We start from the raw sequence: 13,751 nt of genomic DNA on the forward strand, positions 1-13,751 counted from the left end.
GAGTGTGTACCAATTCTCTTCTCTTCTGCCTTTTGTAATGGGATTAAGACAGAATGGTATATTGATGATGGTGCGAAAACATGGTGGCTTCCAAAAAAACATCCACAGCTCTGTATATTTACTGAATTAATTGATTGTTGATTTAATGTATTCTAAGTGTATGAGAATGCATCAGTTTGTCGGAAGATGCATTACACAATAATCAATGCAGATTCATGAGTAATCATTGTTTGTTTTTTCTATTAAAGAACCCAAAGAGTTAATGACTGTACTTTCAAGACTACTCATTTTAAACTGAAAAACAGTCAATGGAGTAGACGTATACTACCTTTTTCTGTATTAAAAGCTTATCTCAGAATCTCGGACAAACAAAGCACTATGCAACCATTCAACAGTCTGTAGTAGCAACACAAATATATGAAAAAGCAAAAAAAAGAAGAAAAGCTAGTTGAGTGTTGTAATTATTTTTGTAGTTGATTCCCCCCTTCATCTTTTAACATTTTTAAAATCGTTTACCAAATGTAATACCAGATATGATGTACATACTGTGATAGTACGCTCAGTGTGCTGTAAAACCAAAAACCAATGTGGTAAGAGAAAAACTTAACGGCGGAAAAACGGCGAGGTGTATCTTTAAAATGTTTCCCCAATGCTGCCGAAACCCGGGATCGAACCAGGGACCTTTAGATCTTCAGTCTAACGCTCTCCCAACTGAGCTATTTCGGCTCGCTCTACCGTGTACAAACATGCTGATCTACGTCATCACAGCCAGAAATGGTAGTAACACAATAAGCTTGTTGTTATTCCAGTGATAAATTAAGACGACCACCATCATTATGTTTGACTTTTGCGCTGTAGAAAAAAACGACAAACTGTATGATTCCTTTATTTTGCAAAACAGTTTTTGAAAGCCACGTTAATTGACGGCTTTTCTGTTTCGCAACCGGTTCCGACGTACGGCACGTTGAAAAAGTGCGCGTAGTGACGTCATCACGTCGTACTGAATGAGGCGTCATCCTTTTCGATGTAGAGCGGCACGGCGGCCTTTCTTTGCTGCTCTACAATTCTTCCTCTCTTAACCCAGTAACTACAGCATTTCAGCTCCTATCTTATTTTAACCATGACCCAAACCTCCCCGCTTTTCACCGCCTACCTGCTGCTCCTGGCTGCTCTGGGTCCGCAGGTTTCAGCGGACGGTTTGGTAAACGAGGATGTGAAGAGGACAGTGGACCTGAGCACGCATCTGGCCAAGATCACTGCCGAAATCGTGCTGTCCAACCAGGGGAACTCGGCCGTGCACAGTTTCATACTCGCAGTGGAGGAGGGCCTGGCTCCGCATCTGGCATACATCGGAGCTTCGGTGAGCTAAACATCAGTGAATGAAACTGCGCTAACACCTCCGCCTGTAGCCGGCTAGCTAGCTTTAGCTTGTTAGCTGTTCTGTTGCAAACTACACATGCAGTGCTGTGCACTGTCTTTACAGCTTGCAGTTTTTTATTTTTGTGAGGTGCCAACAGCAAACCTGCAGAAGTCAGTGCCCTCCCGTAGTAAAAGGTCACGGCTTGTTCATTGAATGCATGGAAGCAAAGCTACTGGCTATGTGTGATTCAACAGTGTGATTCTGTTGGCAGTGAGCTCTGCAAGTGGGGAGTCACATAGACACAGTTAGCTAACAGTAGCAAGTATTACGAGCTCGGTATGTGCAGTGCATTCACCCCAGTTCGGGAAATGTAGTTATTTATGCCCAGAAGAGCCATATTTATTTTAAAGTGCTATGGATGTGGGTAACAAGACAATGACTTCCGCAGGGCTCCACGCTCTGTCAGTGGCTGAATGACACGTATGCGCTGGGCAGCTTACTTCCGTGTGTGACTGCGCACAGGCCTGCCCCCTTCCACTATGAATGAAACCGTAACAATGCTCCTGTTTGACAGAATAATGACACAATAACAGATACGTTACAAACGATTCCCTCAAAGTCCTATAGTGTTGAAGCACGATCCTATATGCCTGTGTTTGTGGCACTCCTGCATCATCATAACAATGTTAGTCGAGTAACAACATTGCTACTGACCAATGAAGTTAGCATTAGCCAAGAAGTTAGCTAATGCTATTTAAAAAAAGCTGTCACTAGCAAACCAACGACACTAACCTAAATTGGCTAACAGCAAACCTAACTCTATAAAATATTTGTTACATTTCATAAAGTAATGAAGAAATTACTTGAAATGCTTACCATTTATTCAAGAAGAGACTTATCGTGCAAGTAACTGCATACATTACACAAATATTCTCCGACTGCCTGCTTTCACAGGTGAAGGGTGATGAAGAGGAGGATGGCACACTTGAACTACAGCAGACAACAATTCAGGGTCAAAGGTGAGAGATCAGACACTGTCTACTAAGCAGATTATAAAGACCTTACATGATGAAAACAGACTGCAGAACTGGTGCATTTGAAGCACCATTTTATTTTCTGGAAGATGGTAGGGTTGCTGGTTTCTGGCGAAAATCACAGTCATGATTATTTTTGATCAATATCCAAAACAGGATTTCTTAACTTGGACGTGCACGTCCAAGACGTGCATGTCCCGAGAATCTGATGTGATCCATCAAATATGTCTTACCTGTGCTCCTCTCTGTCATCTCTTCTGCAACAGTGGGGAGTTTTATAAAGTGCAGCTGCCCTCCAGCTTGGCTGCAGGTGCTCAGCTGAAGACCAAGGTGGAGATGACGTTCAGCCACGTCCTGAAGCCCTTCCCCACACACATCACCCAGGCTGAGCGTCAGCTGGTGATTTTCCAGGGGGACCACTACTTCTACTCCCCGTATCCAACCCGCACCCAGACCACACGCGTCCGCCTTGCGTCCAAGACCGCGGAGAGCTACACAAAGCTGGGCAACCCAAGCAAAACCGATGAGATTATTGAGTATGGACCCTTCCGCGACATTGCTCCGTTTAGCAAGGTACAGCTCTGACCAGGTTTGATTAGCTTATAGCGAAGCTACAAAACAGCTGCTAAACTGATCTGCTGTTTGCTTGTGTTCTCCTCTGTCCAGGACGCAATGAAGATCCATTATGAAAACAACACACCCTTCCTCACCATCAGCAGCATCACTCGTACCATTGAGGTGTCTCACTGGGGCAACATTGCAGTGGAAGAAACCATCGACCTGAGGCACACCGGAGCCATTCTGAAGGGCCCCTTTTCACGTTATGATTACCAGCGTCAGTCAGACAGCGGCATCTCATCTATCAAGTCCTTCAAGGTTTGTTTCTTCTAGACACCCAACCAGTGTCATTTGAGCTTTCACAGTTTCTCTGATAATTATATAGATTCTCCTCACCAGACTATCCTCCCTGCCTCGGCCCAAGACGTTTACTATCGGGATGAGATTGGAAACATCTCCACCTCCCACTTGCAGGTTCTGGATGACTCAGTGGAGGTAGAGGTCAGGCCTCGTTTTCCTTTGTTTGGAGGCTGGAAGACTCACTACATAATTGGCTACAATCTGCCTAGTTATGAGTACCTTTACATGCTGGGTGAGTCGATTTCTGATCACCAGTTTTGTTAATTAATCTCTGGATGCCTTAGCTTATATGTCATGCCATTGTATATCCCAGGTGATCAGTATGCATTGAAGATGAGACTTGTTGACCATGTGTATGATGACCAGGTGATTGATGAAATGACTGTGAAAATCATCCTGCCAGAGGGAGCCAGGTCAGTGCAAACACACCTAAAGTATCTCCTTTGAGGAGTGTTTACAGGGCTTGGTATTTATTTTCCCTTCTATATCTTTGTCTTGTCTTCTCAGAAACATTCATGTGGATACACCTTACAAAATCAGCCGCATGCCGAACCAGCTGCACTATACATACCTGGACACTTTTGGGCGGCCAGTGCTGGTGGCCACCAAGAACAACCTGGTGGAGCAGCACATTCAGGATTTCGTGGTAAGATGCACCGTAGAAGAAGCCAAAAATCCATTCATGGTGTCTCAGGTTTGAGGTTATTCAGATCAGAAGTGGTTTTCTCTTTGTAACTAAGGAAGCTGTTAGAACCTGTCACTCTTTATCAATATGGAGTATCATCAGGGTGAGGGTATAATGCCACAGTAAAATTAGGCTTGGAGGCTCTTAGCTGCATCATCTTTGAGCTCATAGTTCAAAAATAGGTCTCCACTAACGACCATCTGTGCTGATGCTAACATGGTAGAGACGTGTTTTATGCGTATACACGAACACTTAATATTTAGAAGCAGGTTTTTGAGTTGTTACCACAAGTTTATGAACCACGTGTCCAAGTATGTTGAAGCTGTACAGTTTGTTTTTTCTTGGCTTCAACAGATCTTGGCAGACACCTGTCTGCACTGAATACTTCACAACAGCAACATTTTACACACTGATTTAATTATTTGATAATTTGATCATCTTTCTTCTTGCCGTAGCATTAGGTCAGTGAGCTTGGTATTTAATATCATCTGCATAGAGGTTATATCGAGTCATAGCATTTCTTTTTTACAATTGTAATCTCTTTCTGTCTGTCTAAAAAAGGGGGTTAACACTTCACGCTGAAGAAACTTTCTTGGCAAATCTTTTTGTTAACTTTCCTGAGTACTTGTTAATTATTTTGAGTTTAGGGAAAAATTGTAACTTATAGGCTGACACACTGACTGGATCACAGTGGCTTTGGCTCAAGTACAGCCAGAGATCCTTACTGCTTTTCTCCACACATTTTATGTTATTTTTGCAACAAAATGGAAAAAAAGAAAGGGAAAGAAAAAAAAAAAAAGCTTCATGCTCGATAGTGTTGGGGGAAATACTGCAGCCTGATTAGACTGGCAGAAGAGTTGTGTGAATGTGCTGAGCAGTAAAATTGAGAGCTGTATAAAAATGGCAGTAATCGGGGGGGGGGTTCCCGCAATTAATCATCATGATGTAATTATTGATTGCACAACACATTGGCTATATAATGATGACAGCGCTGACATTTAAACTGTTTCCATGTGATTCTTTGTGCCCCCTCTCTCCTGATCACCAGGTTCACTATAACTTCAATAAGATCCTGATGCTGCAGGAGCCTCTCTTGGTTGTAGGTGCCTTCTACATACTCTTCTTCACCGTCATCATCTATGTACGTCTGGACTTCGCCATCACAAAGGTATGAAAACACCTTTCTAGTTGATGTTGACCGCATTTTACCTGATCTCCCCTCATTAAGCAGCTACCCTGCACAAAAGTAGATTTATGGTGTTCATTCTGTTCATTTCACTTTGTTTTCTTGTCTTTACTCAGGATCCAGCTGCTGAGGTTCGCATGAAGGTCGCATCCATCACAGAGCAGGTGCTCACTCTGGTCAACAAACGTCTGGGCCTGTACCGCCACATGGACGAGGTGGTCAACCGCTACAAGCAGTCCCGCGACACGGGGGGGCTCAACAGCGGCCGGAAGACTCTGGAGGCCGACCACCGCACTCTCACCAATGAAATCAGCTCGCTGCAGGCCCGCCTCAAGGCAGAGGGCTCTGACCTGGCCGACAAGGTGAGTGATTTTGGGAGATTGTGAGGAAAATTAGATTTTTATTAATGGGACGCGCAGCAGTAGTGCCTTACCTCTCTGTCCCATCAGGTCGGAGAGGTGCAGAAGCTGGACGGCCAGGTGAAGGAGCTGGTGTGCCGCTCCTGCCAGGAAGCGGAGAGGCTGGTGGCGGGGAAAGTCAAGAAGGAGGCCTACATCGAGAGCGAGAAGAATCTGACCAGCAAGAGGCAAGAGCTCGTCGGCCGCATCGACAGTCTGCTGGATGCCCTTTAAACTGCGACACGCTGACAGGCACCCTTGCCGTAACATAAACCAACTGTTTGTATGAGAATCTGATGAAGTGACTCATGCTCACACTTTTCTTGTTTTAGTATTTTACTATCCAGACATGGACTATGAACACCGGCTCTTACGGTAGTGACGGGTTTATCCAAACACTCGTGCCTTGCGATAAACTTGAAGTCACTAAGCTCTAGAGCAGCTTCATCACAACTGTTTGGCTTTTTTTGTTTGTTTTTCTTCTTGTTGGTTTTTCAGTGGAGCTAAAACTTTGTCACAGATTTGTTCTTCCGTTCCATGTTCAAATCTCTCTTTTTTTTCCACTCTGAAGTTAAGGGTTAAGGGACTGTTTTTTGAAACGAATAGCTGAACGGCCCGAGTGTTTTCAGTCTCCTGTCTTTACTCGTATGCTGTACTTTAAAACTGAATCATCTCTAACTTTTAAGTTCGAAGATGACTTGCTTTTTTTTTGCCATCTGTTTATCTTTTTTGCACTTGCATTTTGTTTTTGCTCTCCCCTGCCCGATGTGTGTATTTGAAAAAATCCAAAGCTCTGATTCTGCCATCCCAAAATGCTTGTTTTAGATGTCCCTCAGTCTTATGTTCTACATTTTTCTTGGTATAAATGTTTTTTTGACTGTGAGATTAAACAATAAAAGAGATTATCTTGTATGTGAGAAAAGACATTGAAGCTGGAAAACACGTTTGTGAAATGGGCAGTAATGTGGAAAACTGTCAAATTTGAAATAAAGTTTTGAGACACTCATTCTTGTTGGAAGTTGTGATTTTGGCATGCAGTACCCCTGGTTCATCATAAGGGGGTGTGCTTGTGTCAATAACTAACGTGTTACCATGCTGAAGAAAAAAAGTCAAACCGTATTAAACTGCATTTTGATCCCACTTGTACCTTCGAATACCGAGATAACTAAAATTTACGCTGTGCCATCCTGACATCATCAAAACAAGAAAAAGCGACTTTTCCACTCTGACTAGTTCATTTAAAACTGGCACTTCAAAGGGAATTTCCTGCTCATTGTTGCATTCCTTGCTTGAAAGTAACCCCACCTATGGCCTTCTCCTACCCAGTCAGCAGAGGAGCTGACCTGCCTCAAGCACAGTATGAGCTCAGGACAAACAGAAGGGTCAGTCTGAGGTCATCACTTTCCCTCAGAGGTCACCAGGGGTCCTGGCAGGTCATTTCCTGCTCCATAATAACAGCCCAGTTCCCCTCACAATGACAGTGTGCGCATATTGTATGTGCCATACAATAATCATTCAGTAAATACGCAGCAGGGAGAGAGCAAAGACAATGTCTGTTAGCACTGATGCTTGGTTGCTGGTGAAAGACCACACAATGGTGATTTTGTTTGTATGTTTTTACTCGAGTGGAGATTTGGAGCGGCGCGAGTCCAGAGAGCCACACAGACTCATTCTCACAGCAGCGGGCTCACGTCCACCTCAGCACCAGAGACGGGTTTTTTTATGCGCAAGTGTTAAATGACATTGAGACCTTAAAGACAGAACACTGACAAATACATCGATCAGCCACTTAATTAGGTATTCCTGTTCAACTGCTCGTTATAGCAGATGCCTCATGAGCCAATCTAGCAACATGTAGTGAAGAAAACTTACTGAAGTTCAAACCGAGCATCAGAATGGGGAAGAAAGGTGATTTAAGTGACATGGATGTTAGTGCCAGGTGGGCTGAAACTGCTGATCTACTGGGAGCGGCGGTTCTCTGGGTGAAAATGCCTTGTCAGAGGGCTCAAATCTTCTCAAACTGATTCCTTGAACGTGACATGAATCTAATGGAGCACCTTTGGGACGCGGGTGAACAGGAAATTGGGCAAATCTGCTGGACGACACAAAATTTTCTGAACACCTTACTGGATCTGCTAGAGAGGTGTAACTAATGAAGTGGCCAGTGAGCTTACTTTCTCTCTAACTTCAGAGCAGCACTTCATCATACAGAGGTAACCTTGTGATGGAGACTAATATATATGCAACACATCTTTTAAAATGAATGACACCAACATAATTTATCAAGTTGCAAGTTAAACATGAACTTATTTAGTTAATCTTTCGTGGAGTTACGAAACTTTAAATGTTTATTTTAAATTGAAGCAAGTTTCTGCCTTAATGCCTGCAATCATGACAGGGACGAAGTTGTGTATCGTATATCAGCAAACACATACTGAACAAAATGTTCACTGAAATAGGCCAAATTACCAGTTTATAGCTCTTTGGGAATCATTTTGTTGTTCCAATACAAGTTTATACCCACCAAACGGTTTTCTTTGGCATTTCTATAGATTCAAATAAAGAAATGGGAACAGCCTAAAGATGCAATTTAAAATTATTCAAAAGTCAATGTCCAAATAAAAACTTAAAAAGACCTTCAGCAGACCTTCACTTTAAAAATGAAAAGAAAGTCTGGCCTACAGAAGATATTAAGAAATAAAGAGTGGCTCCAGACTTTTGCACACTACTGCAGGCTGCGTCTTTTTCCCCCAGAATAACCTACAAAAGGACCAGAAGGTATCAAAGCTAGAAATTGGAACGCTCTTACAGTTGTACGTAAACTCTACTTGTATTGTCTCTGGTATTTTACTCCGACGGAGATGCCATCGAACGTGGCTGCACCTTAATGCTCGTGTCAAACATGAGTCTGTTGATGCATTCGCTTCCCTACACGGCTGTTTGTCTTGTTGTGGCTCATTGGAGGCCTTTCAGTCTTTTCAGTTCTGGGCCAGGATATGATTACCGGTCACAGAAGAGCTGCGGTTTATCTGTTGGTGTAAACCGAGCAAAATACTGTTTGAACCGGAATTCGTGTGCAGCACTGTATCCTGATGTGGCAAACCGTGTGTGTGTGTGTGTGTGTGTTTGAGGTGGATGGTGGGGTTTGTGCAGGGTGTTGGACTGGTTGGGCCATGCGGTTGAGCTGTCACGGTCCCCCCTCAGGCATGGAGTCGATTATTATCTTCCTTTCCTGAAGTATAGTAATGATGCAGAGTGTGTTCATTCTTTATCTGCCAGAAATAATGAATATGCAAAAAAAAAGAAGGGGAAAAAAAGATTTGGAGTCAAACTAGATATCAGTTGAAGAGGTAATCCACAAGTCCCTAGGCTTGGTGACGTGGTGGTGATTGATTACATTGAGGGCTCACCTGCAGTACTCTCCCTCTTAATCTTTCTTGCTCTCAAATACACACACACACACACACACACACACAACTACACACACACACAAAGAGAGAGAGAGGCAGAAGTCACCAGTCAGGGAACAATATCCTGCTCAGAGGACCCTTCACAGCACACTCTCATAAATCACTGAGACAGAGCCACCACCCTCACTGTCAGCATGTTATTATGCGCACACTCTCAGGTCCACGCTCCTCATGACATACATTCATTCAGTTCATCCACTCCTCATACTCAGCCATAAAGGAATATCATCAAAAAGAAGAAATATGAGTCAAATCTAACCGCAAAACTCGCCCTCAAACACACGCCTCACCTGCACTGATTCCCTCTGGCTCCGCTTAAAACATTTTTTTTTTTACAACAGGAGCTCTGTGTCCCACTCTGCCACGGCCCTCTGCACCGGCCATTCCTCAGTGACAGGGCGCCGGGATGAGGGGATGAGAGGCTCTTGAAGGGCGAGGTGAGGAGTGGATGAAAGCCCCCGCGGCTCAGGTCCCAGGGCTCTGCCTCCTGTGCAGGTGGCAGGTGTGATGTGGCCGGGTGCAGAAGCGTCAGAGTGAGGAAGAGGAGGACAATGAAGACGTCTGTAGCCCCGGTTGCAGCTGCAGGAGGCGGGGAGGAGCGAGGCTGACAGATATGACATTCAGACAGGCAGAGGAAGGGAAGGACAGTGTAGGAGCGCAGAGATGGAGATGGGACTTCAAACAGAGGATTGGGGGTTGGGTGGGGGGGCATTCTTGTCTGGTATGGAGAAGGTGGGGATGGAGGGGCAGTGAGAACGATGGATGGCACAAAAAACAACAACAACCCCCCCTCCCCCCATGAATCCAGAGTTCACCGTTGTGGTCCTCTTGTGCAGATGTTTACACCGTGCACGCTCACTCAAAGCCCCTGCCTATATCTCTGTGCATATTGATGTCAGCCTCCTTCCCTGTATGGATTTGTATTGATGAGACAGTAATCCTCTTCCCTTGCCGTCCTTATGTGCAACTGTCCACAGCTCCCACTAAGACCCACTGATCTCTGCCACATGGCGCTCCATCAAAGCACCGATGGTCATGCCTCTCAGGGCAAGTTTCTGGCAAAAAAAACGTGCCCGTGCAGCTCATGTCTGTCCCTCAGTGCAGGGGATAAGCTGCAGATGAAGGCCTGACGCTACTTTGTATCATCTTGGATCATACGAAGACAAGTGAAACAAAGCTGCTCTCTGTTAAAAGCCACTCTCGTCGGAGCATGTGCACGGGCACACACACGTTTCCTACTTTCTCTATCAGACCTGATTAGAGTGACAGGGGCACTTCCCATTGGCTGTGAGAGTGGCCCTCTCCTTCCCAGGGCAGCCAATTTCCCCTACTCCAGAGCTGATAGGAAACTTTGATTGTCCACTGAGCTCAGAAGAGACAAAGAGAGTTTTCCTCTCGCAATCCACATATCACTCCATCAGATCTCTTCCTACAATACAGCCCCCCGCCCCCACCCCCCTGCAAACACACACTTTATTTTTTTCCTTCTCTCCTCCTTTCCTCCATCATTTCTCCCTCCTGAATTTTGGAAGCCTAATTTACACGGGCTCCACATTGTGAGTCCATTAAACTGGTACTGACTGCTTTGATGGGCAGGAAGTTTCACTTCATGTGGTGACATCTGCATCCTGTGACACAATCCTGCCCTACGTACATGATTTACTCTCTCAGCTTACCACTATCCTCTAATAGCAGTCTGCTATTAGCACGGGTGGATGTGACCAGCAGCATTTGCATACTGGTACGTGTGCATGGTGGGTGTGAAGAGGACCCAGAATGAGCAAGGCGTCAAAACATGTGGGGAGAACCAACAGGAAACATCTCCCCCTTCTCTCTCTCTCTCCACCCTCTCTGAGAACACACTTCCTGTCAGAACTCCTCAAACTTCCTGTCCAGCCACCGGGAATCCCAGCTGGAACATTCCAGCTGTGCACTAGTCTCCCTCCCTTGCTGTACTGCTTGAATATCACCGTTTCTTTGTTACCCAGTCTTCAGAGACTCGGAAAGTATTTGCAGCCTTTCACTTTCTTTGCACAATTTAGCCTGCTTTATGTGATACATGGGAACGCGAACACATTTGTTTTGTATATCAACGTAAGTGTCATAATGACAGAGAGAAAACATTTTATAAGTTAATTTATTTATTTTTAATGTTTTAAAGAAAAAGACAGAGACATTTGCCAAACTGAACAGAGTAAGGTACGAGAGTACCCGTTATATGTAAAGCTCACAATTCACTTTAAACCACAAACTCAAGGGAACTCTCTGTAGACTTCTGTTGGAAATTTGGAAAAGCACATTTCACAGGTATGAAATAATTTAAAAAGTCTTGGATATTCTCAAGAAGCCTGTTAAACAACAACAGTGAAATAGTAACAGAGAGACTGATCCTTCTCAGCTGCCCTCCATCAAGTCAGACATTTACCCTTAGAACAGCCACCGTAACTATATAATGTTGCCACATCCACATATTTAGTAAAATACAACATTAAAGGACATTCCCTGGTCTGATGAGATAAAAGCTGAACTATCTGGGTATAGCTCGAAGCACAGCGTCTGGCACACCCCGTGTTCATCACTTTGACTACTAAAGCCACCTACAGAGAAGGACGGTGACGCATCGCGACTAGAGGGGAACTTCTCAGCAGCAGGAAAAGGGAGACTGGACTGAACTGAGTGAAGAATGAATGCAGCCAATTACACCGAAGACCCTGAAAAGGTGATCAGAGACTGGTGCGACAGTTCAGCTTTCATAGCACAGCTTCCTATCCCGCCTGATAGAGTCCAAGGACAAATACACACAGGTGTAGCCTTGGAATGTTTTACCCAAAGGTTTTAAAAAATATGAAAGTAAGAGTAAGGCCAATGAAAGTAAGAGCGCACAAAACAGGCTGATCAATGAGGAGTATACAAATATATATAAAGATGAATAATTCTATATACTAGCAGAGCAAATGATTATGGAAACAAAGTGGGGAAACTACAGGGATAAAAATGGAGCCTATGCTTTCACTGCAGATGGTTTAGTCAGCTTGTTAGACCTCAGTATTTGAACCAGCTCCACCCACAACGTCTGGTGCAGCAGACAGGCAATTCAAAAGGTGGGAAACAAAAAACAAACATATTAATGCAATGACAGAGCAATATTAGCCGCACGTCCTCGCCATCACTGAAGACCACAAAGCAGTGTCAAAGTGTGTATTTATTTGAATCTGGGTGCACCGTGTAGCTCCAGCAACTGCAGCAAAAGCGAACTTCAAATTAGCTGTGGTAGAGGTGTGGAAGAGTGTGAAACCATAAATGTGAATGAGTTATGAGTGCAGTGTAGAGAGGGGATAAATATTAGCAAAAAAAATGTTATTTCAGGTGGGTGGATGTGGGTACATTCGCTATCACTTGGAGAGAGAGAGACGATAGCCAAGAGCAGTGTGATAAAGTGCACTAATCCAGGCCTGCAGATTCTATGACCCAATGATCTGCTGCTGAAAACATGATGGAACACTTTTAATTTAAAAACTAAATCCATATGACGTTTTGAACTGCTGATTGTAGAGCAGGACTGCAACAGAAGTGTTAAAGTGAGGGAGATTTGCTTTCTGAATCCAAGTACTGTACGTTTGTCCTACAGTACATCCCTTTCTCGCCAGGGGTCGCTATATAACAGCACATGGTCTCCTGGCCAGCTGTCTCTCCTGCAGAAACTCGCAGTCTCAGTCCTGGGGATAACCGTGGTCTCGCTGTCTCCTCACAAGGCTCCAGTTTACATGACTAGTTTTTGAAGCGCAGTAAAACGGGACAGTGCCATTAGTCTAATGGCAATAAATCAAATGACACACGCATGTTTATGAATGTGCCCTCACGCGTGGGGCCATATGGCAGCGAAAAGAGCAGGATTGGTGACTTTGTATATGACCTTTTCGGAAAGAGAGCTAATCCCGAGCCATAATAGACTCCGGGACCGATATGGAAAACTGCTGCACCGTTATCTCGGTTGTCTAGGAGACCATCAGAGCACCGGGCCGGTGGAGATGCCGTGGTATTAAAAGGGGGGGGGGGGGGGGGGGGGGGGGGTGCGTGCTAGTGTGTGTGTGTCAACTGGAGACTGTTTTCTTTTTTTCTGTTTTTTCTATAAGTGTCATTCTTGAATGCTGCATCTCGTGCTCGATTAAGAACACACAACTATTTTCTTACCACATTTACAACGAAGCCTGTTTTTTAGTGGTGAAGTTACAAGTTCCATTTTAAAGAAAGGTCAGTCCCCAGAACAGTGGATTGGACAGATTAAAATGCACTTTAGTGACATCAATTGTAAAATTTAGACGAAGCTGAACTGAATTGTGGCGGACGAGGCGCATTCATTCAACCAAATGCCACAGCAGTTTGTTTAAGTGATAACACGGGCCTTTAAAGCGAGGCCCTGTTGTGGAGGAGCAGGCCTGCTGACCGGACAAATCAGAGAAAACTAACGGTGCATGTTAAGCGGCTTATCCCATTGTGGAAATGAAGATAATGCTATCGTGTTCCGATGTGTTTATTAGGACGGAATCATTTTCACAAGTGCAATTATAGCTGGAAATTGAGCTTTATCACCTTATCTGTAGGCTACTGTAGATAGCCTGATTCCCAACCTACTAAAAAAAAAACTACTGAAATTTAGTTTGGAAATGTGTGACAATATTGCCTCATTTAGTAAAATCCCA

The 13,751-nt window shown here is 44.3% G+C and overlaps 1 protein-coding gene and 1 non-coding gene across 2 annotated transcripts; one reads left to right on the forward strand and one right to left on the reverse strand.

Moving 5' to 3' along the window:
* Window positions 1-653: 653 nt before the first annotated feature.
* trnaf-gaa (transfer RNA phenylalanine (anticodon GAA)) lies at window positions 654-726 on the reverse strand. The gene has a single exon. It is a non-coding gene; the product is annotated as a tRNA-Phe (tRNA).
* Window positions 727-986: 260 nt separating this feature from the next.
* rpn1 (ribophorin I) lies at window positions 987-6,587 on the forward strand. The gene is made up of 10 exons (XM_085455998.1): window positions 987-1,360; window positions 2,315-2,379; window positions 2,661-2,967; window positions 3,061-3,270; window positions 3,352-3,544; window positions 3,626-3,725; window positions 3,820-3,958; window positions 5,046-5,165; window positions 5,300-5,545; window positions 5,633-6,587. Exons 1-10 carry the CDS (start codon window positions 1,121-1,123, stop codon window positions 5,813-5,815), a joined length of 1,803 nt encoding a protein of 600 aa, XP_085312124.1. The 5' UTR covers window positions 987-1,120; the 3' UTR covers window positions 5,816-6,587.
* The last annotated feature ends 7,164 nt before the right edge of the window (window positions 6,588-13,751 follow it).

The sequence above is a fragment of the Copadichromis virginalis genome, linkage group LG5, assembly GCF_057382275.1.
Source record: "Copadichromis virginalis isolate Kocher_CV1m ecotype Utaka linkage group LG5, C_Virginalis_male_GT1.1, whole genome shotgun sequence".
NCBI lineage: Eukaryota > Metazoa > Chordata > Actinopteri > Cichliformes > Cichlidae > Copadichromis > Copadichromis virginalis.

Bases quoted from the DNA above. Each gene is read 5' to 3' on its own strand.
- rpn1 (XM_085455998.1), top strand. From the start codon at position 1,121: ATGACCCAAACCTCCCCGCTTTTCACCGCCTACCTGCTGCTCCTGGCT. The intron at 1,361-2,314 runs GTGAGCTAAACA...CTGCTTTCACAG, and splicing joins TGGCATACATCGGAGCTTCG to GTGAAGGGTGATGAAGAGGA. The intron at 3,271-3,351 runs GTTTGTTTCTTC...TCTCCTCACCAG, and splicing joins CATCTATCAAGTCCTTCAAG to ACTATCCTCCCTGCCTCGGC.